Source organism: the organism of the source record quoted next, unplaced genomic scaffold (assembly GCF_019419815.1).
Source record: "Pyrus x bretschneideri cultivar Hongxiangsu unplaced genomic scaffold, Pyrus_bretschneideri_v1 Contig54, whole genome shotgun sequence".
In the NCBI taxonomy this organism is placed as follows: domain Eukaryota; kingdom Viridiplantae; phylum Streptophyta; class Magnoliopsida; order Rosales; family Rosaceae; genus Pyrus; species Pyrus x bretschneideri.
In genome coordinates, this window is record NW_025999792.1 from 1,003,999 (window position 1) to 1,016,777 (window position 12,779).

Here is a 12,779-nt window from a genome sequence, read left to right on the forward strand (position 1 = left end):
TTTGCTCATCTGACACTTGATCTCAAGTAGCTCTGATCTTGGTAGCTTCATCCTCAACTTCTCCATCTAAGGTAGTTGAGAAATCAAACTCGAGCAATTCCTTATTTCTTAGCAAGAAGTACAGACGTAGTAGCATTGGAAGGAGTAGGCTTTGACACCTCTTTAACAACCTAATCCACTTTTCCAAGTGACAAACTTTCCTTCCCACTTCTCATAGTGGCAAGCCTTTCAGAAGTCGATCTAGACTTAGCCACAACTGGATACTTCACTCTATCTCCCGATCTAGATACTGAAAACAGCTTGTTGTTAGCTTTCCAGAAGCAGTAGAATCCTACCATCATGCGAAATTGCGTGCCTATGCATCTCAAAGAAGATTCTAAATAGCTCGTTGGAATTAATCTTGACATGAATGACCTTGGAGTACCCAACCTTACCAGAAAATTTGCTTTGACTACACAATAGCGGAATATATCCCATCACCTTGGTAACTCGAGTGAGACATATTCAAAGAATTCATGCATGGAGGGCATAAGGAAAATATTACAATGAGGTTCACAAAGAAAAAAAGATAAAAGCATGCATGAAGCAGGGGGCACCAGGCAGTAGCCCAACACGCCACGACCTGAGGCTAGGGAGGCCTACCAACACCTCCCACTTTTCCTTTCTTCTTCTTAGCTCAGAAGGAAGAGACTAGTGCCATTTCTTCCCCCATCTTTCTTGATCTAGCAAGGTAGGGAGCCTAGCCCACATTGGCTCCCTCATCTCTTTCTTTCCTTAGGCCAAACTAGATAGGAAGCCCACGCCTCCACCTTCATCAATCCAATAGGCCAGGCCTGCAGCCCAAACTACTCTCCACCAGTAGCCAGTAGGCAGAAGGCTTGTACCATTCTTCTAACTCCTTCAACACTTCCTAGCTCACGCTAGCCGTTCACCTTGGCCCCAGTCGAGCTGACCTTTTGCCGCTTGCAAGCTAACGCGCCACACCACCTTGACGGCTGCCTCGCGGCAACACTACCAAAGAAGAAGACAACGAAAATATTTTTTTTTTTTTACCTTGGTGTGGCGCAGAGAAGAAAAAGAACAACGAGAAACAATTGTTTGCAAAGACAAGCAAAGAAGAAAGCTAGGGGAGGGGGAATATATTTCCTCTAGCTTCCTCTCTTTCTTGTAAGGATAAAGATTGTTCTTCAAATTTATTCAACACCCTGCTTAAGGCAGAATTAAGTAAGTATTGGTGGCAATTGGTTTCCCTTTCCTAAAGAATTTATCTCCTAGTTTAAGTATCTACATCAAATTGGGAACCAACTCTCTACTTACCTAAGCAGTTTGGGATTTCTACACCTACTACCCTTTCCTGCGAGTAGCCCAGTAGGTGTGACATTATTTGTGGAGCAAAAAATAACCCCAATAATCTTGGAGGTGACACATGGCCTTTTGTTCAAGAAAGACAAGATTGCCCTCATTAAATGGGTAAGGCACATTTATATTCCCACCTATAGCTCATCATCCCTAGAAGTGAAACAACACACTACAACTGCTCAAGGCTCCCCTGCTCGTGGTGTGGAGAAGTCAAAAGCATTAAAGATAGGATTAATTACTAAAACATATCTTTAATACATTCCCAATTGAAGACCAACTCTCTCAAGTAAGGAATCCCTATTACAATCAATAAGGGATATTTTCACCATTATTCTAAGATATTATCTCCTAATTAATATCTTAGAAATATCATTTCCTTGCGCATCCTACGTATGACATAACTTGGCTAATAGTAGGTCGCCATGTGTAAGGCAAAACCTACACCTTGGTCAGCCACTACCTCCTATAAACTCCTCCATCTCCACCAATTTTGGTATGCTTTTGCTATGCATACAAGCCCTAAACACTCACTATTTTCCGAGAAACTTAGGCATCGGAGTTCTATTGGCCAAACCTCCCCCAACTCCTCGTGGGTGCAAGACTTTGGTCTTTTATCAAAGGTGTTGATTGTTTTACAGGTACTTTTTCGTTAAGACTAAAGATGTTGGAAATTTTCTACCACATAGTGTATCATTAGATCCATATTTTCCAAGTGCCTATCGATCTCTTAAACTAGGTTTCTTTTCCCGGATTTTGGTAGTGATTCTATTTTGATCCGAGTATGACTTTTAGTTGACCATACTGGCTAAAAATAGAAGAAAAATCTGGTTGACAGATTCAAATACGTACGGACGCACGGTATAATCTCCGATAACATTTCGTGAATTCCACAATATATATTCAACCTTATCCCTACAATCTATTGGTGTTGTTTCTTCATCTATTTCTGCTTCATTTTTTAGGCTCAACCTCTCATGGTTTTGGGGAGTTAGGGTCTCGAATAATAGGGGATAACATATATCAGAATGAATCTAGCAAACAACCTGTTAGGCCTTCTCAACATCCTCACCTTCCTGATATCGGTTCCAATCGTCATTGTCGGTGTGCAGCTGTATAGGGTAAATGCGGCTGGACAGTGCTTGGAGGTTTTTAGGCTGCCTGTCCTCGTGTTGGGCGTGTTGATCATGGTGATGTCCATCGTAGGCATAATCAGTGCGTGTTGTCGTATTTCTTGCCTCCTCTGGATCTACCTCTTAGTAATGCTCCTCCTCCTCATCGGACTCATGAGCATTTATGCCATATCCTTCTTTATCATTTGGAAATCAGGCGGTGGAACTAGGGTTCCTGGTACAGAGCTGAAGGAGTACAAGCTCAGCGGTTACGCAGAGTGGTTGCAGAATACAGTTCAAGGAAAGGGTTGGGATAGCCTCAAGAACTGTCTCGTTGTTAGCCAAGCATGCAATTATATGCCCAAAAATGATACTAAAATCCAGGAGTTCAATATGAAGGAGTTGCCCCCCATTATGGTATGCAGTATTATGTTTATTTATAAATTTATTGATTAATTATGCCTAATTACCATGTCATTATTTCTTTGGCCCTCAATTACTTTACTTTCAGGATACACACACACACACACACACACACTATCAATGTTCTTTGATTAAAACCTTTGTGATTTTTAGTTTTTGATTGAAGTCTCTAACATTAATGTAATAATGCATTTCTATGTAGGTTATTTTATTTTTAAACTAAAAATAAAATTTGTAGTTTTTTATATTAATGAGATTATTACAAATATTAAAGATAGATTATACTCTCCAATATATTATATGTGTATACATGGGTACATTCATAAGAAACTAACCAAAACATTATTGTACCAAAACATGGGTACATTTTTCAAAAACACACAAAAAAAAGAAGAAGAAGAAGATATTAGGCTTAATAATTATTAAGCATTTATTCTATTAAACTTGACATGGATACATTCTTAAATCAACGAAATAGAATGTACTTATAAAAGTTTAAAAAAAGGAAAATTAATGAAAAATGTTTGAAAACTTCGAGTTTTAACGATAAAGACAAAATAAATGGTAAAGTGAATAGTACCAGGACTTTTTAGTGTAAAAATATGATTTTTCATTAAAGTGAACAGTACCGGAAGCTTTTCATTAATGTTCCCTTTAAAAAATGGATTAGAGAAAAGATTGAATTAATTTTACATGAAAAATGGATACATTTTATATTAAAAAAAGGGTACATTTTTCATATAACAAATTGGCATATTTAAGAATGGGTACATATCATTCTTTTATAAAAAAATTAATGGGTACAAACTTATTCTGATTTTATTTTTTTATACTTTGAAAATGTTTGAATTGAAATTAATAGGAGTTTAATAAGGGTGTGAGTATTAAAACTCTAAATCAATTACTAATTTTTATTATAAAAATTATGTAACTTACATATAATTTACTAATATATTAATGTTAGGGACTTTGATAAAAATCTAAAAACTAATAAGGTCTTAGTCAATGAATATTAGAAACTAAGGACCGGATACTAATTTTTCCATATATATATATATATATCAAGGGACAAATATTTTGACAAACTTTTTTACACTTCCTTGTAGCCTTTAGATTTTATAAGATTCAACAGTCTAGATTAAGAGTGATGTGGAGAATTTTAAACATTAAATGACTTGGATGATGATGTGGATTATAACTAATAAAGAAAACACTAATCTAAATTAAAAATTAATATCTAATAGGATAAAATTGAAAAAACCAATAATCAAACTTTGAACCTAGCGTAAAAAATCAAAAACTAAGAAAAACAAAAGCAAAAACAGGAAAATACTGTAACATCCATCCCCCTCCCTGCAATGCCTTGGATGAAAATCTCCTTTTTCATTTTATAAAAAACCTAATTTAATCACCCTACATATATGAACAATAATATACAGTTTAGGGTTTTGTACGTTTTGCTTACGTAATGAAGATTCAAGAGACTAATAGCTTGATTTGTTGTAAAAGTCATCAAAATTTCATATCAATCCTATAAAAGTTGCAAACCTCATCGACAAAGAGGGAAATGAAGGTTGCAATACTTCAAATCAATGGAGTTCTACCTCCTTTCTTGTTTGCAAGCTTAAAACTAGGGTTTCTTCCTTTTTAATTTTATTTTTAATTACCTTCCATATTTTATGCTTTTTTAATTTTAATTTTATGTTTAATATTAGTTAAAATCCACTTAAGCATCATTGTCATTTAATGAATGAATATGAACCTTTGGATGTTTTGTAATCCAAAGGTTCGAAAAAAGTGTAAAAATATTTGTCAAAATGTTTGTCTCTTGATCCTATTCCTATATACTGCAGATAAATAATGTGCATGTTTATGATTTGCAGGCTGGTTGCTGTAAGCCATTAGCCGAGTGTGGATTTAGTTATAAGAGCCCCACCGTGTGGATAAGGAATAACAGCACTTCTTCCAGCCCTGACTGCAAAGCATGGAACAATGACCCAAAGGTTTTGTGCTACAACTGCGATTCTTGCAAGGCTGGAACTTTGGAACAACTACTGGATACCTGGAAGAGGATGCACTTTCTCAAAATTGTATTCCTTGGCTTCCTCGTGCTTGTCTATAGTATAGGATGCTGCGCATTTAAAAACACAAGGAAGAAACCTGACTATTGGAGACAATAAAAAAAAGTTGGATATCATGCGTAGGGTTCCTCAGCATGTAGATTACATAGTTTTTATGTTTGACTGGAAGTTAAAAACTAGGCCAAGTTTTTTAATCTTCCTCTTTTTAATTACTAGTCAACAGCTAGTACCAAGCTTGAAAACTTGCTCTTGTGTAACTAATTAAACAATATGCCCAATTAACAACTTTTTTTGTTTTTGTTTTTATTTACTTTTTGTTTTATGTTATATATTAACATGTTTATTAATCAAGAATTAGGGTAAGAACAAATCAAACTAACTAGAAATCGGAATAAGCAGGAATCATAGTATCCAGGAATCAGAGTCATGCATTCTTCTTTACAAACTATCAGGAATTGGAGCAAAAACGAAAAAAAAAAAAAGAAAAAAGAAAAAAAAAAAGATGATTACCGTCAAAACAGCATTGGGTTTGCTATCTCCATTTTTGGTGTCTCATTCATGTTTCCTCGCTAATTACTTGACATATGTCGATCCACTTAACCAAACAATTAATACTGTTAACTTTAATATACAAAGAATATAATAAAACAACAACAAATTATCGCAACAAAACAACCACCACCAGTTGTGACCTTCTTCATCATTCTCATGTACCATAACCTCACTACGCCTCTTTTTTCTCCTACACCAGATCAGGTATCATAGAAGTCGTTAGCGGTAATACACACATATTCTTCCTATTTTAGTAATTAACGGTTAAGGAATCGAATTGAACCACAATAGAAGAATCTAATCGAACTGAATTGAAGCTGACGAATCGAACTCTGATGCAAATAGTTGATGATTGGATTCCAATTTAATAATAGCTGTTCTTTTTTTGTTGACGAGGTTGAAGAGACAGAGAAGAGAGTGGAGGCTTGTCGGCAGCGAAGGCGACGGTGAAAAGAGTGGTTGCTGTAGCTAATTTGGTGGCGGAAAGCTTTGGAGTTTGAAGTCTGTTAATTTGTGTTTCACCACAAAATAATAAAATTTAATAGTGTTAAGTATTGGATAAGTTGGAGGACACGTATCAAAATAGTATCATGGGAGACATAGTAGACGTGGATGCAAATTTACGTCATCTTCTCATTTGATAAAAATGCACTTGCAAAATAATAACACCTAAGATTATGGCCAAAAGCCTCACACACCCACAATGAATGGGAGGGGAGGGGTTTTATCTGAAGAATCTCCGATGCCAAAGTTAGAATTCTAAAGAGAATGTGTTTAGGAGTTTGTGGTTAGCAAATAGCTTAGCATTTTAGTTGGATAAGAGGGGTATTTATAGGAGGGTGGCCAGCCCTTTTGTTGGAGAATGGTCGGCCATATGTGGTGTAATTGGGTGAATCATTGCAGGATATTATGCGAAATAATATCTTACAATTAACATGGAAATTATTCCTAAATTAAATAGGAAGTTTTAGGAGTTACCGTTTGAATAAAATCAATTAGGGATTGATGGGGAGTGATGAGAAGAATTTGAATAAATACCATATTGATCACCTTTGACTCTTCCTTGATTGAGCTTTTATTGTCCGTTGCACGCGCTTGGGAATTCCAACGTGCCTCGAGGGTAATCTTGTCTTTCTTGTCCAAAAATTCACATGTCATCTCCACGATTTTTGTATTATTTTTGACTCCACAAATGCCTCTACACCTGTTGGGCTGCTCGCAGGAAAGGGCAGTAGGTGTATAGATCTCAAACTTTGATGCAGATTCCCACTTGGACTTGGAATTAGATTCTTCTAGGAAAGGAAAATAAATTGCCACCAAAGCCTATTTAAGCCTACCTTAAGTAGGGGATTAAATCAACTTCGAAGGGCAATTATTTATCCTTACAAGAAAGAGAGAAAGCTAAAAAATATTTGTTCCCCATCCCTTAGCATTCTTATTCGCTTGCTCGTGTAAAGAACCGTCTTCCGTTGATTTCTTTGTCTTCTCTGTGCTGCACCAAGGTAAGAAAAACTTAATTTCCTTTGTCTTCTTCTTAGGTGGTGCTGTCACAGGGCAGCGGCCGAGGTGGTGCAGCATGTCGGCTGGCAGGGGCCAGGAGTCAATTCGGCATTGGCCGAGGATGTGGTGTGGCAGAGGCCATGACTTAGGGCTCCTTGACTTGGTTGGATCCAAGGGCTGGCTCAACATGAGTCGAGGAAGTGGCGTGGCATAAGCCATAATTTGGGTTGCTCGGCTTGGCTGGAGCCAAGGGCAGCTGAGCAATTGAGGTCGGAGCTTGAGGCACTAGGGTGCAGTTCTGGTATGTTAGCTTGCTTACTGGACCTTTAGCTGAGAAGAAATCATTTGATTGCTAAAGAGGCATCAAAGCTTGCTCCTTTTGCTGCTGCCACGTCTGTGCTGCTTGCCAAGAAGAAAGAAACTGCTTCAGTTTGATTTCTCAGTTGTTGTAGATGGAGTAATCGAGGATGGTGCTGCCAAGATCGGAGCTATTGAAGATGAAATGTCGGGTGAGAAAACTGTTGAATTTGAAGTGGCTCTTGAAGGCAGGATGGCTGCTAGAGAAACCAAGGTCATCCAAGCTACTAAATGAGTAATCTGCTCTGTTTACCTTGTGTCGAATTTCGGTGACCTTCGTATAAGTTTATCAATTTGCTAGAAATTTAATAAACCGCTTTCTTCGCTTCACTCCATCTTTGTTTTTCTTGAAACTTTGTTTGTGAAGCGTCATGCAAAACTTTTAGCCATAAAATCGTCAGTTGGGCACGCTACTTCGAAAAAAAGAATATGGCCCCAAAGAGTCACTATGGTCATGAGTGTTAGCTTTTTGGGTGTCCAGCTATTGAGTTAGGCGTCGGTTGCTGCCCCCTGACCATTTGCTGCTTAGGTGGTATTCAAGTATTTGATCATTGAGCTGTGTGGCCTACATCACATCATAATAAGGATTTGTGGAATATGAAAATCATTAACTAATCACATCAAAATATGTAGTTATATGGAAATTCATGGGCAGTTTGCCCCCTTCCGTTGAATAGTAGACCCATGTGGGTGTCGAAGAATTGGTTTATCATCTCAAATTAGAGAGCTTACCTAGATGGATGTCGGGAAATTGGTTTACCTTCTAGCACTAGAAAGCTTACCTAGATGGGTGTTGGGAATTAATTTACCCTTTTGCACTGGAGAGCTTACTCAGATGGGTGTTGGGGGCTTGGTTTACCTTATTACACGAGAGCAATTAGTTTCTCCTCTCGCACTAGAGAGTTTACCCATATGGGTGTCAGGGGATTGGTTTACCCTCTCGCATTGGAGAACAATTAGTTTATCCCCTCACACTGAAGAGCATGGAAGTCAATGTCGCGAATGCAACTGAGGAAAGTTGGACTGCTACACAATTAAAATAATCCTCAATTGTGAGGTCATGTTCGGCGATCTACTAAAGACTTCAAATTGCTTTTGGAGCCTGCATAAGGGTGTAAGTGGGAAGCACAATGAGCTGCTCCCGGACCTTTTCTAAGTATTGTGCCATCCTTAGATGTTTCATCGTGTACTCTTTTGAGGCTTGATTGGGAGCTGTGGAGAGAAAGTCGGCTTAGCGAGGAGCTACAGGGCAAGATTGGCATGGCTGGGAGCTGAGGTGACAAATCGAGGGCGGCTAGGATCCACGGAGTAGGTTTTAGCACGGTTAGGAGTAGTGGTGCAAGATAGGTGCGATTGTGAACCGCAGAGCAGGTAGGTGCGGCTGTTAGCGCGGAGCTAGAGCTAGATTGGACTAGGTTGTGTGCAACAATGTCTTTAGTGTTAAGAATAAGACTTCTCCTCGATTCTTAGGCTAGAGTGTTCTTCTGGTACCCGTCAGCTCGTGGCGCACACTTAAGCTGTGTTGCTACGTTTTTTGAAATAGAAGTAATCTTTGTATCCATCAGTGTATGTGGGATGGTTCCGTTTGCTTGATCTTATCAATGAAAAGTGACCTGCTTATGTTGTTCTTGTCTCATCAAGTTGCTTTGTCTTTAGCTTTGTTGTGTTGGAAGTCGCACAATCGTTCGGTCAGGAATCTCTCAACTTCTTCCTGAATTTTCCTTTGTTAGGGCAGCACAGCTTCTAGCTTCTCTTGGTCATGACATGACAGGTGAACAGGTTACTCGCAAACAGCCGGTTAAACTTGAGCCAGATTAAGTGACTGCTTCTCTTCGTCTGTTGTGTTGTGTACTTTGATATGAGATGAATGATGCTCCTTGTGAAACTTGCCGCAAATAAACACTTCACTTGGAAGGTTTTCCATGTTGATTATCAGAGTGTGACCCCAACCATGAATATATGCTAGTCTTTGGGCTTAATGGGGAGTGCACGCTCATCCGCTCGTTAAGGCGAGAGTATACACTATCTCGGGGGACCAGTCGAGAGTGTACACTGTTAGAATGCTCAGTTAGTGGCTGGTCGAGGGGCTGCTTGCCAAGACGCTGCTAAAAAGGTTGGTCGTCTACCTTCGTCTTACTTCAGTACACATCATCTGGGGTACGCTGCATCTTGGTACGGTGCAAAAGCTGATTCACCAAGGTCGTTTACTGCACGAGGGTGCTTGTCAACTCTATGACTTGTCGAGACAAGTGTTGTTTGCCATGTGGGGTGGAAGAGCTTAGACGATATGCGTCTTCTTGAGTGGTGGTAGTGTAATGGACTCCAGGCATGAGATTTAAGCTGAGATATATCAAATCTGTAAAAAACGAGGTAAAAATACCCCCGGTTCAATTATTGGTCCAAAAATATAAAGTTGGGACGATTAAATTGATCTTGGACCAATTTAGGCAGTAAGGTGGGCCACATGAGTAGACTTGATTGAGGGTGCAGGTTGGATCGATGGCACTGGTCAGATCGCTGGCGCATGCTGGGTCGCCGAGGCGCATGGACTCTGGGCCTTTCCTTTTTTCTGCACGGCTTGGGCTGGCCTGACATACTGGCCTATAGCTCTTGGGCTGACTATGTTGCAGTAGCTTGCTAGGCCACTGCCCCGTGGGCTTTCTACTTTATAGTTGCTTCCTGGGCTGTTGTTCCGTGGGCTGCAATTATTGTTACTTTGTGGCCTAGCTGCCATTGAGCTGTCCCACTCTCCATTGCCATGGCAATTGTCGTGGCTGCCATGGTGGTGGTGCTCCGTGGTGGCAAGGTTACTCTTATTGTCGTGGCAAAATTTGATGTGGTAGAAACTAACACTCAAACTAAACCCTTTTAATGCAATTGTACTATGAGTAAATAAGGATCGTTCTATCCAGGGATTAGAAGGGATGCTAATCAACACAATTTTGACACAAAAACCCTAAAAACTGACTAACTCACACCAAAACAATGATATGGGGATTTTTGGTCGAATTTAAAAAAACTAAAGTAAATTGCATCAAACAAAGTAAATTGTGAATGAAAATTGGGTGAAAGGCTAGCTAGATGATTCTTCTCCACACATGAACCATATGCGTACAAATCGATTTCCAATTATTATTCCTATAAACCATGAATGATAATGCCCCAAATTAATCGTGAACAACACTAATTAACTCTCAGATTTCCTAATTTCATTGAATTTGACTCAGCAACGCAATCAAATTATTCTTATCAAGTTCCCTATATCAACAGCATGATAGAGATACATATCAAAGATCATTAAGTTCTACGAAAATCATAAGCATTGACGAGGCATTCATAATTATGAAAAGCATGATACTCCTGCCAGGAATTTACTTAACTCAATCATGGCTAGTGACTTTTACTTCTTGTGAATATAAGTTCATAACGATTAGGTGAAATTCTCTTATACTCTAGCAACAAATCCCTGCATGCATACTAAGTAGGCCTACTTAATAAACATACAAGAATAAGTTCTCTATAAAACAGATAAGTAAATCACATTCATGCTTTACGAAACAATAACTGGAGGAAATCAATTCATATAAAACATATGTCCATGGCTTCGAATTCACCTCTAGCTAAAATGAAACTTAGCCACTCATGTTCATTGTATTTGAAAAGCAATATAAAATAAACATTGAAACTAAGAAACGATAGAAAGAACTTTGGAAATCTCCAAGGCTTGATTGCAATTTGCTGCACAAGAGTTAGATGTATTTCTGCATAGCACAAGCTCTCCTTTTCCTAATTGCAAGTCACAGCACAATTGATTTCTTCTTTGAATGCTCCTAAAACCTGCGGCACACCCCCTGAATGTTGCGGCACAACATAATTTATAAGGCAAAGGTGCGGCTGAAACCAAGGCGGAAAAGGATTGATGTGTTTAGATGGATTAGGACTCTTAAATTGAGATGAGAAGGATTTAGAATAGGATAAGGACTCGTTTTGCAGCTGGAGATAAGTTTAGATAATGTTGGATTAAATAGGATAATGTTTGGATAATATGGGATAAGATAAGATAAGATTGGATAAGATAGGATAAGATTGGATAAGGTTAGATAAGGTTGGATAAGATAATGTTTTTCCTTGTCTTCCAAGCTTCAATTCTGATTTCTCCAGATCTTAAGAACATGTTTAACACATGTTAAACACCTTTTAAACCACAAAAACATCCATCCTACTTGTTCTCCACGCATGCTATTCATTCCAAATCCAAAACTGCTCCAAATTGCTCCTTTTGGCCATTTATTGTCATCTTCAACAATTGAACCTACAATAGTACAAAAATAAACTAAATCACTATAATAAATGGAAATTAACTAAGTAAGTGCAAAGAAATAAGATAACAAAGGCACATAAATATGCTCCTATCAGTGAGTCTTGTGGATCGTCGTGGCGAGGCTACATCGCAATCTCTATCATTTGATCCGAATCTTTGAACGTATGAAGTTTGTTCGTTGTGGTTTCCAAATTTCCTGTCATTGTAATTTTCTCTTACGTCTATTCAAAGAATTAAAAAATGTCTAGGAATAAGAACGTATAAAAAATTCACGTATGAATGAGAAATGAGAAACTTTGAATGAGAGAGTATGCTTCGAGTGTGTGAATCAGACTCCCAATGAAAACACCAATTTGTGGATGCAAATTTTCGCCGTCTTCTCCTTTGATGAAAATGCACCTACAAAATAATAACACCTAAGATTATGGCCAAAAGCCTCACGAGCCCATGATGAATTGGGGGGGGGGTGTTTGGCCGAAGAATCTACGATGCCATAGTTATAATTCTAAAGAGAATGTGTTTAGGAGTTTGTGGGTAGCAAATGACTTAGCATTTTAGTGGGATAAGAGGCGTATTTATAGGAGGGTGGCTAGCCCTTTTGGTGGAGAATGGTCGGCCATATATGGTGTAAGTTGGTGAATAATTGCAAGATATTATGCGAAATAATATCTTGTAATTAACATGGCAATTATTCCTAAATTAAATAGGAAGTTTTGGGAGTTACCTTTTGAATAAATCAACTAGGGATCGATGGGGAGTGATGAGAAGAATTTGAATAAATACCATATCGATCAGCTTTGACTCTTCCTTGATTGAGTCGTTATTGTCTGTTGCTTGTGCATGGGAATTATGGTGTGCCTTGAGGGTAATCTCGTCTCTCTTATCCAAAAATGCATGTATCACCTCCACAATTTTTGAATTATTTTTTGCTCCAGAGTAGACATACAGGTAAGAACAACAGATCTATGACATATCAAAGCTATTTATATTAATTGTCAAGAATCAGAATGAAAACCAAGTTTGATTATCAATAAGCCCTTAGACAATTTTTCTTTTTTGTTCAACTATTTCCTCAAT

At 38.3% G+C, this 12,779-nt stretch overlaps 1 protein-coding gene across 1 annotated transcript; it reads left to right on the top strand.

The window, feature by feature from the left end:
* Positions 1-2,359: 2,359 nt before the first annotated feature.
* Positions 2,360-5,791, top strand: LOC103940665 (tetraspanin-8-like). Its single transcript, XM_009350823.3, has 2 exons — positions 2,360-2,885; positions 4,775-5,791. The coding sequence occupies exons 1-2, from the start codon at positions 2,385-2,387 to the stop codon at positions 5,069-5,071; spliced, it is 798 nt and encodes a 265-aa protein (XP_009349098.1). The 5' UTR covers positions 2,360-2,384; the 3' UTR covers positions 5,072-5,791.
* Positions 5,792-12,779: the final 6,988 nt, after the last annotated feature.